Raw genomic sequence first — 14,326 nt, 5'->3', positions numbered from 1 at the left:
GGTATTATCTTGAGGTGTCATAATGTGTTTGCAACAAAGTTTGCACTTTCCACACTATGAAAATGAGTACCTGTCTTTAGGTTTCTGTAAAAAATAAATGCATGGACAAGCCCTTTAAACTTGGTCAGGGAACAGAGTTAAGGGACTGGCTCCACCTCTAGATGAGTTCATGATGGTTTACAAAAATCAGTTGCACAAATGAGTTAAAAATAAAGCAGTGGCTTGAGAAGGGATGCAAAAAAATTGGAACTACAGGCTATTAAAAATACTTTTCCTGTCTCGTAATAGGAACAGGCTAGCTGAGAACATTTACTTAAATTCTTCTTATGAGAATGTTTATACTTGCATTGGGATAATCCTTGTGGGGCTGATTTGGTTTCGGCCCTTAACGTGTTTAACCAGCTTCCTGTCAGTAAGAGACAAGTTGTACTGGAGGCGTGATGTGTGAGCTGCTTGCATTTTTTTCCTACTAAAAGAGATAATTTCTACTCAATTTCCAAGTGAAATAGCAAATTAGATAATTAGGGAAAAGCACACATAGAAAATATAATTTAGCAAATGAAGGCAGTTTTAGCAAAATATTTTTTTTAAAGCTTAAGTATCTAAAGTCACAGATGTTAAGTTTATCTTGGAGTACCTACAAATCAAGGGAGACCAAGCAGCAGTAACACCTCCAGAATACATAGAGGGTTCTGAATAGGCAGTATGCTTTTTCTGTAAATCAGAACATTATATTTAGCACATACTGTTGTTTCCCTGTGGGTGCACAGCAATAAAAGTCAAAACAAACAGATACAAAACATTTTTAAGCAGTGTTCAAGATGATGCATTGCGTACACATTTGTACATTGCAGGGTAGGGCTAGTATCCACCTCTCCCTTATAATTTGAAAGTCTGTGTTAGTTTATTTTCACTCTGCTCTTTGTAAGATGGCTATTTTGAAGCCTTTTGGGAAAAAAAAATCACTGTGAAGTTACCATCCAGCATGAAGTTTTAAAAGTTTGGAAAGGAAACTCAGCAGATCTCTGTCTCAAAGCTCATTCAATCATCCTTTACTTGGAACTGCTTTTAAATACTCATCTACTGCAATGGCAGAAACTTCTCCATACCAGCTTTGAAACCAGATGTGCTCAATGTTCATTTTCATAAAGAACCACTCATAGCTGCGAGGCCACTTTCTTACCACCGGGTGCCTGGAAGTACAAGGAAAAAAAATTAAAAGATGTGCCAAAGCATATGCGTAGTCTGCTTTTTTTTTTTCAGCTTAGTGTGCTCAGCCAGAGTGAAACCTGAGATCTGAGAACCACCACCATTGATCTTTTTTGCCCTCCCTTGCAGTAAGGTTTATGATCTTCCACACACACCCCAGCCTGGCAGAGTGGCAATGAAGGCAGCCGGTGAACACCACCATCCGCCGTGGCAGAACCCCATCTCTAAAGGCAGGTGTTGTTTGGTCTCTAAATAAGTGAAAAACAGAGGAGATTCTCCAAACGTGTGTCAGGGTTGTGCTTGTATCTGTTCAAAGGAAACAGTGTTCTGAAAATACTACATCTTCAATAACAGTCGCTGTGGCAGGAGAGCTAATAAAACTGACTATCAGGCAGAGCACAGCCTCTTTGAGCTGTTGCCTGCCTCTGGCCTTCTCACCCTCTATTTCTCTCTCATTTCTTGGGCCTGCCCTTACAGCTAGCTCAAGGAGACCCTCCCCATCTGCAACACTGGGTGCGGATTACCTGGAGAGGTAATAAAACCCATAAGCTCCACCCTGCAAATAGGTGTAAGGCAGCAGAGTTCTGCTGTGTCTCCGAGTAGGGGGCTGTGGCTGAAGAGCATCACTTGTCCTAAGGTGAGGAAGAATCATTAAAGGTAACAGATACACCCTGGATTTATGGAATCCTCAGAGCCAGGTGAAATATTTTCATAATCCCTATTTATAAACCACATGCTTTACCAGAGCCCAATACTGACTAATTGCATTTCCATATTTCATTACCTCAAGAGTTAAAGGGAGGTCGCACATCTCTGCCTGTCATTCCAAGCCACACAGGAGCCAACATGCTTTGTGGCCCCAAACTGAAGATCAGGCTTGTTACTTCTCAGATTTTCCATACCAAACAGCCACATCCCTATATTTGTCTCAAACCTGCGGGTTGCACTCTACTAGATGCCTGTTACATACAGACCTGGAAAACATTGCTTGCTTGGCAAATTCCACTTCCTCCGGAGGCACTGTGACCATCTGTCCCGTGAGAGTCAGCCTGGTGCACCTTGGATCCTCTGGATCGACTACATTTTTTCTGTGCACAGAGAAAAATGCTCATATGTAACAGCTTGGCTTCTGTGTTAAGGGTTTTGGAGTATTCCTGCTTGCATCTAAAAAGCTGCAGTATTTTGTCAAGCCTTGCAAGTCTTTTCTGTATCCAGCTATAACATTTGGGGAGGGGGGGGCGGTGTCTGGAAGGAATACTCACCTGAAACAGATCTGCTGTAGACACTTGGTTAATCTTAATTTATGCTCTCAAAAACTGAATTAATATATGTAAAAAATGTGAAAGTGGTAGTTTTCCCAGACATATGTGCAGACCTGAATTAAGGATTCTGAAAAGAACTAGTGAGATGGTTAGTCTGTGCCTATGCCTACAAAGTAAGTGTGCATACATGTATTTGTGCATGAAATGTAAGGTCTTTTCTGTGTGCCTATTCTAGAAACCCAGTCCTTGTTCATTTTTACCCATTTTTCATCTGCTTTACACCAAAGAGACAAGTAAGATCTATTAAAAAAAATTCTCCAGCTGCCTCCATCCTTCAAACCAGGACCGGGAAGGTGCTTGTTGCCTTTTGGCTTTTTCTATACAGTAATAATAAAAAACTCCCATTAGTAGCTACAGGGCAATTGCTGACTCTGGCATATACAATACAAGGATATAAATCATAAGTAAATTGACCAGTCACAAAAAAAAAGTTGTACGAAATGACTGCAAAGGCCAGGTCCTGGCAAGTGCTGAGCGGTTCCAAGTCGCGTTGCCAGCAGTTTGAGACTGTTCAGCATCTCAAGGGGCTGCCTCCCCACATAAGAACTTAAGCCCAAAAAACTACATTAGGAAACAAAGACTGCATTTCTTCTTCTCTGTGTTTTAATCAGAAGCAGCAAATCACAGTAAATTGCATCTTATCTGTGTGTAATTTTACTTAAAGATCCTGGCTTGAGCCCTTTAGCCTTAACTGCGTGCAATCTGCAATGGCTTTTTTTTTTTTTTTCTGTTTATAATTCTCAATATGTGTGTATTGCATGCAGGAAACATACGGACATCCTCCTGCAGCTAATTTAACACCTGCAGATTCCCCACAGATGGTTATGAAAGACTGTGTAGCTCACTGGATAAAGTATCTGCTTTTATAGATGGGGCCACGAACAGAGATATGCAAGGCGCTATAGCGGGCTGCTTGATACTCAGCTATACCCAGTAAGCACTTGGCACTGGCTGTAGCCTCAGCTCCAAAGAGCCATTTGGAGTCACATCGTCTCTGGGATGTTTTTTCAGCATCCTGTGCAGTCTGGAGTAGCAGTTGTCTGAAGAGGGTGTTCAGCTTAGTGACCTCTGGACAAACTCCACCAATACTCTTTTTTCTCTACCACGCTTTCTGCATGGGATGAAGGGCAGATGCCAAAGATTAAGCTCAAATTTCTGTTCGCATCAATAAATAATGGTCTAATTTTCTCTAATATATTATTTTTTTATTATGAAGTAACAAATGAATGGCCTCCTGAGTACCTGAAAATCTGCATTCCCTGCCCTGGCACTGGGTTTATTTCTATCAGTGTGTATTCAGACTACAAACTTATCTATGTGATCACTTTGGCATGCTGTAGATACTCAATGCTAACTCCTCCTGCATGCTGCAGATGCAGTTTCATAGCTGGCTTATGGTGGTGGCCTGAGAGCATCCTGTCCCTAAGCAGCACAGCTCCATGCCCCAGGGATACCCATAGCTCCTGGCATTTCTTTTGCATAGGCGTTGGGTGTTATGTGGCCGTTCAGCATCCATGGTCCAACAAGATGCTTACCCACCAAAACACTAATAAACATAGGTGAATACAGCGTATACAGCTGTGGAGAGAGGAGCTGAGTCCCACACACAAAGGATGTCAGCTGAGGACCTGCACGTCCAGCAGCCAGGTCAGTGCATATTTACACTCTTGCAACTGCTGGCCCTGAATAGCAGAGTCTTGAAAGTCCATTTGAAGTGATCTCCTGATCTATTGCTAGCTTTGTTGCTGAATCTTAATACTGTATCAACACCCTCTACCTGCGTTTATATATTTAACTTGATGATTCTTAAAAATACAGAAGGGAAGGGACTTCTCACTAGCAAAATTTCATTTCAGAAGATTGTTTAAACTAGTAACTGTGTATCTGTGTGTATGAAACCATTTCCTCTGTAGCATAACAGTATTGTAAAACAACTGAAGAGATGGGAAAAGCACGAGTATTTGCAAGTGCCTTTCTTCGTTATAAGGTAAGATGTTGTTAATTACTTTCAGAGAGGAATTAGAAAGGGTTTGCTATTAAAGGATGGCTGCATTTCACTGAGTGGATCAAGGTGATAGATTTGGGCGTGATCAGGAGCAGTGAGAGGTTTTGGTCTGACGCCTTCTCAAATTATGCTTATTTGATCTTTTTGTGCAAGTACATGTTTATTCTACATGCATACTTGTTGATTTTGAGTAGGCAATAGACTTGACGTTGCTGTGGTTGAGAAGTGAATCCTGCCTGCCTTTTCTGAGACGGTTTTGCCTGATAGGACTAGTGTCAGATGTCAGCCTTCCCTGATTCACAGGCAAAACTGCTCTCCACATATTTAGCTGACAACAAAACCCACACACTGTACATCCATATCTGGAATGGTTTTATTTCTGTTTTTTCCCCAGCTCCATCTTCTGTTTGCAGTTTTCTGTATGTTCTCGTGAGTCAGGGTGTTACACTGATCGACACACACAATACTATCCTTCCCAGTGAAAGTTATTCAAACTGAATTTTGCACGTTGGAATAATACTCTGGAAGGTCAGTTTGTTTTTCTGTGAAATGAGGCAAACAAATTATTTGTTTGAAAATTTGAAATTTTGGAAGAGCTGAACAGGACAATGATACATTTGAGTTCAGTACGCTGTGTTATTCCTTTGTTGGCTTTGCTTTTAGCCCTGCCTCTTATCATAGGTTTTCTGTTTAAGAATAGGAACCTTGTATTCTAATCTTACATTAGCATTAGTATTTTCTTTATCAAAGGAGCCCTTCATATTCTGAAGCAAATCTGTTTCTGCATCGGGTTTTTTTGGCGTGGAATTTCTCTCATAATGTGTGATTACTTTTATACTTTTTAAACCATCAAAAATCACTAAGCGTACAGCTACCACTTCTAACTCCATTGTGAACAGGTCTTGAATTTTCAGTGGTATTACCGGTACAACCAATGTAAATGCAGGCTTTGCTTCCTAGGAGTAAAAGGACATAGCTGGGGATATATCTCATATTTTTCCTAAAGATAAAGGGATATAAGGGATAAATAGGTATATTTGCTAAACTATTCCTCACATCTGTAGAGGTCTAGTCATGCATTCGCTAGTCATTTCTTGCCTTCTGTACAAATAAACACATATTCAGCTCTCAGTCCTTGGGTTCTTTTTATCTTTATTGGCACAAGAACAAGTAGGTGGGGAGGAGCGGATTTATATAACATTTGTGCACTGCTGATTGCGGGTGAGGGGGAGGCAGAGCCAAGGGGAGAGGCAGTGACATTGTCTGTCTCTCCCTCGTAAACCCCAGGTGGCTTCTCAGGCTCTGTCTTTACCGGAATCAGGTCCTCTGTCTCCCTGGAGAGCATTTCATCAAGGCTATGATAAAATATGAACTGAGGAGAAGAGAAAGCAGGGAACTGTGGAAGGAGACCAAGCAATAGGGAACACATTTATTTTTTATGATTATGTAAAATACATACACCTTGTTGCAGAATTTGAGGGAAGCCAGATTAAAATGGCAGATACAGTTTATGCATTTTAGAAGAACACAGTGCATTAAGAGCGATTATTTTAATTATTCATCTGATTTGTGAAGAAAGAGAAGTTGATTGTCCCTGTTCCTCTGCTTACGGTGAGCAAACTAGGTATGCAGAATTTGACTGGGTCCAGGCAGTTGTTTCTTCCAAGCATGTGAGATGAGCGCAAGAGCTGCATTCACTGACAAAGGTGCCAGCTTTACTGAGCTTAAGGAGATGTCTGTGTCCAAGTGAAATATGTCTCCCAACAGTGATGCAAATGCCACAAAGTGCACTGCTGCTGAACGCGTCCCACTTATTTTACTGCGTACTACTTCTGCACGTTCTGGCTTGTGGTTCAAGAGTGGTTCAGGGTAAAGAGTGCCACCTACTCATTAAATTGTTTACTACACTAGCCATCTCTTGGATTTTAATTAGAAGGTTCCTATACAACAACTAGCCCAATCCAGTTCTGATGAACCCATAGTTCAGGCTGATGTGGTTATATTGGTACACAAGGTGATGATGTTGGGACTTTGTTAGGCTTCCCTTTTGCAGTTGAGATCTCTGCTTTGACTGACGATGCTCTGTCTCCTAATTTCTGACCAATAGTATCCCTGAGCATTATCTTAATTCTCGGCCTCTGCAGTCCATTAGTGAGGTGAAACAGATCTGGCACAGATCAGTAGTAGAGGCAAAACAGGAGTGTGGGAGGCACTTCCAAAGGAGAGCCAGGTTTCCCCAGAGGGAATCGGTAGGAGGAACGTGGGAGGGTTCAGTAATGCTCCAGGGACTGGGGGAGGAAGCAGGGGTCTGTGGAGGGGAATTTCTCTTTTTTTATTTCCCCAGCCACCTTTTCCCACAGAGGAGCTGCCATCCTTCTCCAGCCCCCCTGAGGAGACAGGACCTTCCATCTTCCCTGTCAGGATCCATAAATCCTGCCCATCTCGCCTGAATGCAGTTCTCCCTGCCCTGTGAAAAAGCACAGATTTTACCCCTCTACTTCTTGAGCAGAATGGAAGAGAAAAGGAGTTGGGAAAGAACTTTCTCCTATTGCAGAAAAGGAGAGACAGAGTACTAAGAAGAAAGCCCTAGAGAAGAGTTTTCCTACATTTTTTTCTACCTTAGAGCATGCAGCTCATTCATGGCATAAGGGCAATGACTGTCTCCACACATCCTAACCTCTCCTATAGCAGCAGCAGGAGCCATACAAAGCCATGCAAGTAGGAGGTGGGGACTGGCTGCTGGAACGGCCCATCCCTGCCACCTCCCATGGATGCCAGGTAATAGGCACCCTGTCACCCTAGGCTGGGATCTTGCTTGCCTAGCCCGAAACTGGGCACAAGGTGAGGAGTCAGAGTTATTTTCTAGTATATAAAATACATCATAGGAATTTTAGTCCCCTAAAATCTACAGAAAAGAAGAGAGGAAATGCTATGTCCTCAGAGAATTATTGCAAAGTGCTTAAAATTTTGATTCATAAATGTGATTAATTTTTTGAAAAGCAAGTTATCCTCCTCATACATTTCATTTACTCACCACTAACTACCAGAGTCTCTGAAGCAGAAAGAATGTATTGGTGCTGCTAATCTGCATGGCATGAACGTCAAACAAAATCTCTGCTGAAAGCAATTTCATAATCTGAAAAGCTGTTGCTGGCCTTCAGCTGGATACAGCTGGGCAGTTTTGCCCTGCACTGCTCTGGTTTTGACAAGAATTTATCAGCCATGTTTGAGAGACAGTAAAGATAGTTAAGAGACATCTGTGTTTTCACTTTTGGAGGAGCAGTTTTCTGTTCTGAATCTGAAGTCAGGCTTGGGAGCTGAAGAGCATTGGTACAATGGCTCTTCTGCATCCAAGTGAGCCTGTATCCATAGTATACCTGTTTTCATGTTTTAAATCATTCCACTCTTCCTAGAAGATGATCCTTCCTAGAATGTTTTAATTAGAATTTGTTAAGTGAAGTCAGTCTGTTTGTCTGTCTTCATGGACAATAACAACTTATTTCTTTAGCTGAACTCTATGTTTCAGTCAGGAAACTTTTATATAGTTTAACCATAAATGCTTCACTGGGGGAAAAAAAAAGAATCACAGCATCAACTATTTCTGTAAACAGAGTTAGAGAAATACATACTACTTCACCAGAAAGGGACTTTGGGAAGTTGGTTATTTAAGAATACAGGGAAAAAACAATAGTAATTTAGAGCTATATTGTGTGCATTAGGTCATGATGATAGTAGGTTTCATATTTTACTTTCTAATTTGGTATCTTCCTGATTTTTTTACAAACAGATTTTTCAGGAACAGCTACTGACATAATTACTTGCATATGACTAAAAAGGGCCAATATAAATACCAGAACTAGAAGTGTGTCTGTGCCACAAAACCAGGAGGTGGATCTCAAAAATTGAGGGATGTCTGGATTCAGCCCTTGCCTTCTGTGTGCGTCATTTGTCTTTGTGTGAAGGTGCAGTGCCAAATTTCTTTGTTGTATTCATCCTCATGTTACCAGACAGTGACTCTACAAACCCAGAGGCAGTTGGATGGCCAACTGACATCTCAAAGGTTGTGCCTACCACCCATGGCAAGCTTATCGTCTCTCAGGATTGCCCAGGAATGCGGTCAGCATTTTATGCACGCTGCCGATCCACCACGCAGCAGGAACCCAAACCCACTGAATTACTCTCCAGAAGCACTGGAGATGCTCCATGCTTCCTTTCAGCCTTTTCAGTGCAGAGTTTAGGAAACCTGCGGAGCTAGCTTATGTCCACTGAAGAGGTTGTCCCAGTTGTGCCAATCTGCTACCTCAATGAGCGTGGAGGGTAAAATGGCTCTCATGGAGCCACCCCTGATGCAGGAATCTGAGTCCCTCAAAATTGCTGGCAGTCTGCAGTGTGGATTTGAAACATCATCTTTCAAACTAATAGCAAAGGAAAACCAACCAGTGGACTGACCCGAAAGCTCACTGCTTTTCTTTCTTTTTCCCTTGTGTGAAAACCAGCTCACGGCAGCTGTGTAACTGCTCCTTCTCTAAGAAAGCTCCAGTTGGTCCCTTCGAATGTGCTGAACCTGATGTCAAGGAGGCGACACATGTTTAAAATTAATTGCCTGTTTTCCAGACTGCAGCTGTAATGAGGCAGGCCCAGGAACTTACTTGGAATAGGAGATCCTCTGAGCAGCCTGTGTGTTGGGAAATGCATTTAGAACAATAGCTGCTCTATTCCTTAATGTCGGGCTCAGCCTTGCTCCCTCTGGAAGCTATAAGAATGGGACTCAATCTTTTCAGCATGTCTGTGGCATAGACATGCCAGCTTAGTCTATTTATAGCCCTGAACCATTTAATTTTTCTTGCCTCTATTATCCATTTATCAGCCTTTAGATAGGATGCAGTGTAGTTCTTAACGAATGCTTTCTGTAGCCTGGCCATCAGAGAGCCTTCTCAGAGAAGTGCAGCCCGTCTCCCTCTGGGAAATGGCAATCTCTAGGTCAGAGATGAGGAATCCAGACTGTAGCTGCAACATGGTAATATCTTGTAATTAGTGCCTATTCAGATGCATCGCAGCTCTCTTTCTTTCATTATTAAATGTTATTTCTCTTATTAGTTTAGGCTTTTCAAATTTTCTCCCCAGATGGTTAAATATTAAGGCTGGAGGACCAAAAAGGCCACTCTGTATTTCTTACATCCCTGAAAGTGAAAATATTTATTGCCATGGTTTGAAACTTGAATCTGTTCTGAAACAAAACAAATAAAAATCACTACTAAGTAAATTTAATATCAATCTGATGTACATGCACACAAGTCACTTGATACTCATTAGATACAAGAAAACTATTGAAATGTCAGCTATATTTTCTTTCTAAAGGCCAGGGATTTCTTTTGTGTGCAATAGGTCAGAAGCATTTTTCAGGGAAGTGCCAAATATTCCCAAGAACATTGACTACGGGCATCGACCAGCTTTCACATTTATTTTAATTCTTAAAACTCAGACTAGGTTAATAATGAAATTCTAATAAAATTCCACATGATCAAACAAGCTACAAACACATTGCTAGCATGCAAGGACATGAACTTTCTCACACAGAGCATTTATTCATTTAGCTATTTTGTATAATTATTTTGAAACCACAACAATGATGCCCTTGGCTGAGAGAACTTCTGGTATTAAAACCATCTACAAATGACACTTTCCTTTGCAAAGGAAACTCCACCGATACTGTCTTAATACAAGTAGGTCTTGAGGTCTTTCAGAGGTCTTGCCTCTCATACAGTGTGAGTAAAGAAGAGGAAGGAAGCTGCTATGCAGAGCCTGAGCCACCACGTAAAGCTCTGCACTCAGGATGCTACGTGCCATTTGCATGGCACAGCCTGGCTATCTCAGCAGGTAGAGTGCACCCCGAAAGGGATGCTTGAGCTGCCTGCGGCAGAGCCAGCAAGCTGGCTGTGTTACCAGCAGCGCATCCACTGCTGCAGGCAGTGCAGGGGACAGGCAACCCCAAACACTGGCAGCAGCACCCGAACACCCTTGTTTTCTTCACTGTCATGCTGCCCACAGAAGCCCTCTCTGTAGGGTAACGGTAGGATGCAGTGCAGGGCTGCAGTTTAAGATGTTGCTAGTTTAAAATGTAAAAATCACTCACGGGTTGCTAGGTTAAAGTGTAAATTCATTTCTGACCCTGCTTACACAGGGAAGGGAAAGAAGAAAGTTAAAGTCCCAGTGCCCACATGCTTCCTGGCTGTTAGATAGCCCCAGAGCTTGCTCACATTTTCCTTGCTAGGACCAAAAACACAAACTGCAGCTCAGCAAATGCCCCAGCTTGTCGTTCTCCATATCACTTGTTCTTTGCACTAAAGCCAGCCAACATCTGTTCCAGATGAGAACTCCAGAAATAATGAAAAACAAACTGAATGTAAGAACAAAATAAATAAAGCTAGAAGCACTGATTAGACTCTGAATCTTTGTACGTAGCTCAATATTTAGAGTATGGTTACATGCTAAAATGAGGATGTCCTATTTTCCTCCACCTTCTCCTTTCCCCTCTCCTTTGCACTCCTCTGGCTCTTGGGGAGTTGATTCAAGTCACTAACCCAGTAGTAATCTAATCCAGCAAAAATAAGGGAAGAGATTTTTGCTCGGTTACTGAGCTAAAATAGGCCCACCATATGGTCAGCTGAAGGGAGGGGGTGGGACTGCATGGCCAGGAGTATCAGCGGCCATGGCAAGAAAAGAAGGACTGGCAGAAAACCTTATTCTCATCATCAGGTTCATTTTCTTCTGATTTGTGTTTCAGCTGAGGCAAAGCCCAGAGCTGATGAGAGAGAGAAGGATGGGGGCACACCATGCGCCTGGTGGTAAGGTGGGAGAGTAGGGATGTGGCCACTCGTAATTAGTTTGGCCTAAGCTGTCTTGGACACCCAGGTTTGGCTCCTTGGTGGTGCCCAGATTGCTCTTCTCGACAGAGAGCACTGTCGCAGGCTGCGGAGGGGACTAGAAAGTTGGGTGGCAGAATCCAGGTTTGCCCTGGATGCAAGACAAACAGCAGTACATTCTGGCACATGGAACAAAAGGGTAGTGGTTTGGTTTGGAAATTAATAGTTACTTAATAGAAAGATAGCAAATAAATATTCTCGAAGGGTTGTGATGTATATGAGTTTCATATTTCTATAAATCATGCAGCATTTCTCTTTTGTTGGTAAATTGCCACTTTGCAAACAGGTAAATCAGGAGGTGACGTTGCTAAAACATAAAAGGCAAAGACTTTCAAGAGTGGATGTTTACAGTCAGGGATAAAAGGCCACACTTAAGTGCCTAAATGGGTGTGTAGTTTTCAGAAGTGCTCAACACCAGCAGTTATCATCAATGGAAGTTGCTCAGCTTCTTGAGCCTCTGAAAATAGGGCATTGGGTAGGTGCTAGGACATCAAGCTTAACATACATTTTTTTAAGCACTTGGTCTAGATATTCAGGTCACTATTTGGTTTAAGGAAAATGCTTAGAAAGCAGCAATAAGTTCCATTAGCCTGTTACAAAATAACACACATTTACTTAAATTTGAAATTATGAATTAAAAATAGTTAATAAAATAATTATAAGGAACAAGCAGAACCATTCTGGTCTTAACTTCACCATTCTGTTGACCTTCTCAAGCATTCAAAGCTGAATTACCTTAACAAATGTTGCCATAGAAGGTTACTATTAGGTGTTTGATGTTGCAAAAGGAAGCCATGATTTCCATTCCTTGGGAACAGGATGTCAGCCTGAAATCACTTGTACTGCTTAGGACTAAGAAACATTTCATTTTACTGCCATATCTCTTAAGAAAACAGACAGTATGTTCTGGAGGCAAATACAGATGAGTGCAACAGTAAGGTGCTTTACATTTGCAATTCACTGCTTTTTCCAGTGTTGTTCTCAGCTGAGAGGTGGGAAATCTGGGATCCAGTTCTTACGGTAAACCGCTCCTCCCCCAAAGAGGACCTTAAGTTGGGGTAAAAACTTTCAATCCTGTTTCTTTCTGAAGCAGCCTGTAATTTCCAGTTCTTCTCTCTCTCTCCTTGGAATATCAGCTAAGATCTGCTTTGGTAACAGAGTCCTGTCTGACACAGTTTCGGTGTCATGTACCTTGTCACGCAAAGAGACCTTTGGAAATAACACTTCACAGAAGGGTGACCCAGCCAAGTTTGCCACATGTTTGACTGTAAACAAACATATGGCAGAGATATGTCTTTTTGAAGGAGACAAGGATGGAGGGGAAAACGGAATCATCTTCAAGTTGACATATATACATTTTACACACGTAAAGCTTTGGTGATCTGGAGTTACTCATTGTACACATGATTAGGAAGAAATAAGTCAACTCAGTGCTATCTCTGGAGAGATGAACCTGGGGTCGACTGTAGACCAGTAAATCTCAGACCCGGCTTCCTTTATGTGGAGGAACATTTGCCAACTTCTCATGATACAGAAGGCACCAAAAATTTGTGATGGTATTATATTCAGTTATACCCTCTGAAGAGGTGGAAATTAGACTGGATAGCATGGTCCTGAGTGTATAACTTCTGAACTAAGAGCCTGAGATCCCCTTAGAGACCCTGGAGAGCTAGAACCATATCAAGGCAATCAGCAGGGCCTGCAGAGCTGTTCAGCAGAGCGACAGTGTTGGCTTTACCGTGACTTGGAGGGCCCTTGAAACGCTATGGACTTTATTGCCTAAATCGCCATGGCCTATAATGGGATCTTGAACACCTACATTTTATCTTGCACCTCTAAGAAGAGATTAAAATTTAGGTATGTTAATGTGAGAGCTGAAAGTCATGGAAAGCAGCTGCTGATGCTACAATACACTTCACTGACACTTCTGCTTTTCTTTACCATGCTTTACTGGGGCAACTTCCTGCAAAACAAAGCTGAGGAGCTTGTAGCTGATGGTGAGAGCCAAAAATAAATGCAGGACATTGAAGGTGGGGACTCAGCATTTTGTTCTGAGGGCTCCTTTCCCACCGAAGGTGGTAGTAGGTGGATAAACCTCTGTTACCTGCAGAAATTTCCGTCTGCCTCTGGCAGGGTCAGAGAAGCCACAGGATTCTTCAGGAGATCTGCCACTGTGTTATCCTTTGGCGTCACGTAGAAGAAAGGGATTCCAGTGCTGTTATTGACGGGACCATCGCTGAGAAGTAAACAGTTCCCATAGGGCGTACCTTGGAGCTGCAAAATCCAAATAAGCAACTGGTTACATCTTTGCACAGACCTTCTTCTAAATTAGGTCTATCATGCTTCTATGAAAACAGGTCTCTCCTCTATTTCAAGTCCTGTCCATGACACTATAGAGAACATTTTCTCTTCCACTGAGCTTAAAGGAACTACCAAATTAAAAATGTTTAAGTGCATTAAAATCAATGCCATTAGCATCAAGCAATGTTTACTCTAAAACAGTGCTGATACCTTTTCTCAAACCCAAAAGGATCTAGAACATAATTTAGCCTTGATTCAGCCTTCTTCTTATGCTTATTTTCCCTCCCTTTTCAGCCTTGATTTGCAATGTGATTCCATTAATTTTCCATGAAAGAGGGAAAAGCATTTTAGCAAGAGTTTTTTAAAGTCAAGCTGGACATCAGTTCAGCTGCCTGGGCAGGAACCTCAGCTATGAGGGGTCTCAGCCACCAAGCCAGCTGGAGTAAACCTTCCTCCCATGTCAGAGGAGGGACACCAGGGAGCTAAGTTTTCAAAAATTTTCTCCCATACACTGGCCTGTGTATACACAGTGGATATAATGCATACAAAAATGCCCTTGCCCAGGA

The 14,326-nt window shown here is 42.1% G+C and overlaps 1 protein-coding gene across 1 annotated transcript; it reads right to left on the bottom strand.

The window, feature by feature from the left end:
* Window positions 1–1,056: 1,056 nt before the first annotated feature.
* Window positions 1,057–13,733, bottom strand: CREG2 (cellular repressor of E1A-stimulated genes 2; the record flags this gene model as incomplete). Its single annotated transcript, XM_010085256.1, has 3 exons — window positions 1,057–1,193; window positions 2,184–2,297; window positions 13,564–13,733. Coding segments are annotated over 3 exons (421 nt in total), but the record flags the coding sequence as incomplete, so codon positions are not given.
* Between the last annotated feature and the right edge of the window lie 593 nt (window positions 13,734–14,326).

Source organism: Pterocles gutturalis, unplaced genomic scaffold (genome assembly GCF_000699245.1).
Source record: "Pterocles gutturalis isolate BGI_N339 unplaced genomic scaffold, ASM69924v1 scaffold45101, whole genome shotgun sequence".
NCBI classification, from domain to species: Eukaryota; Metazoa; Chordata; class Aves; order Pterocliformes; family Pteroclidae; genus Pterocles; species Pterocles gutturalis.
The sequence above is the reverse complement of the archived record's forward strand: the minus strand, read 5'-3'. Positions and strand labels throughout refer to the sequence as shown.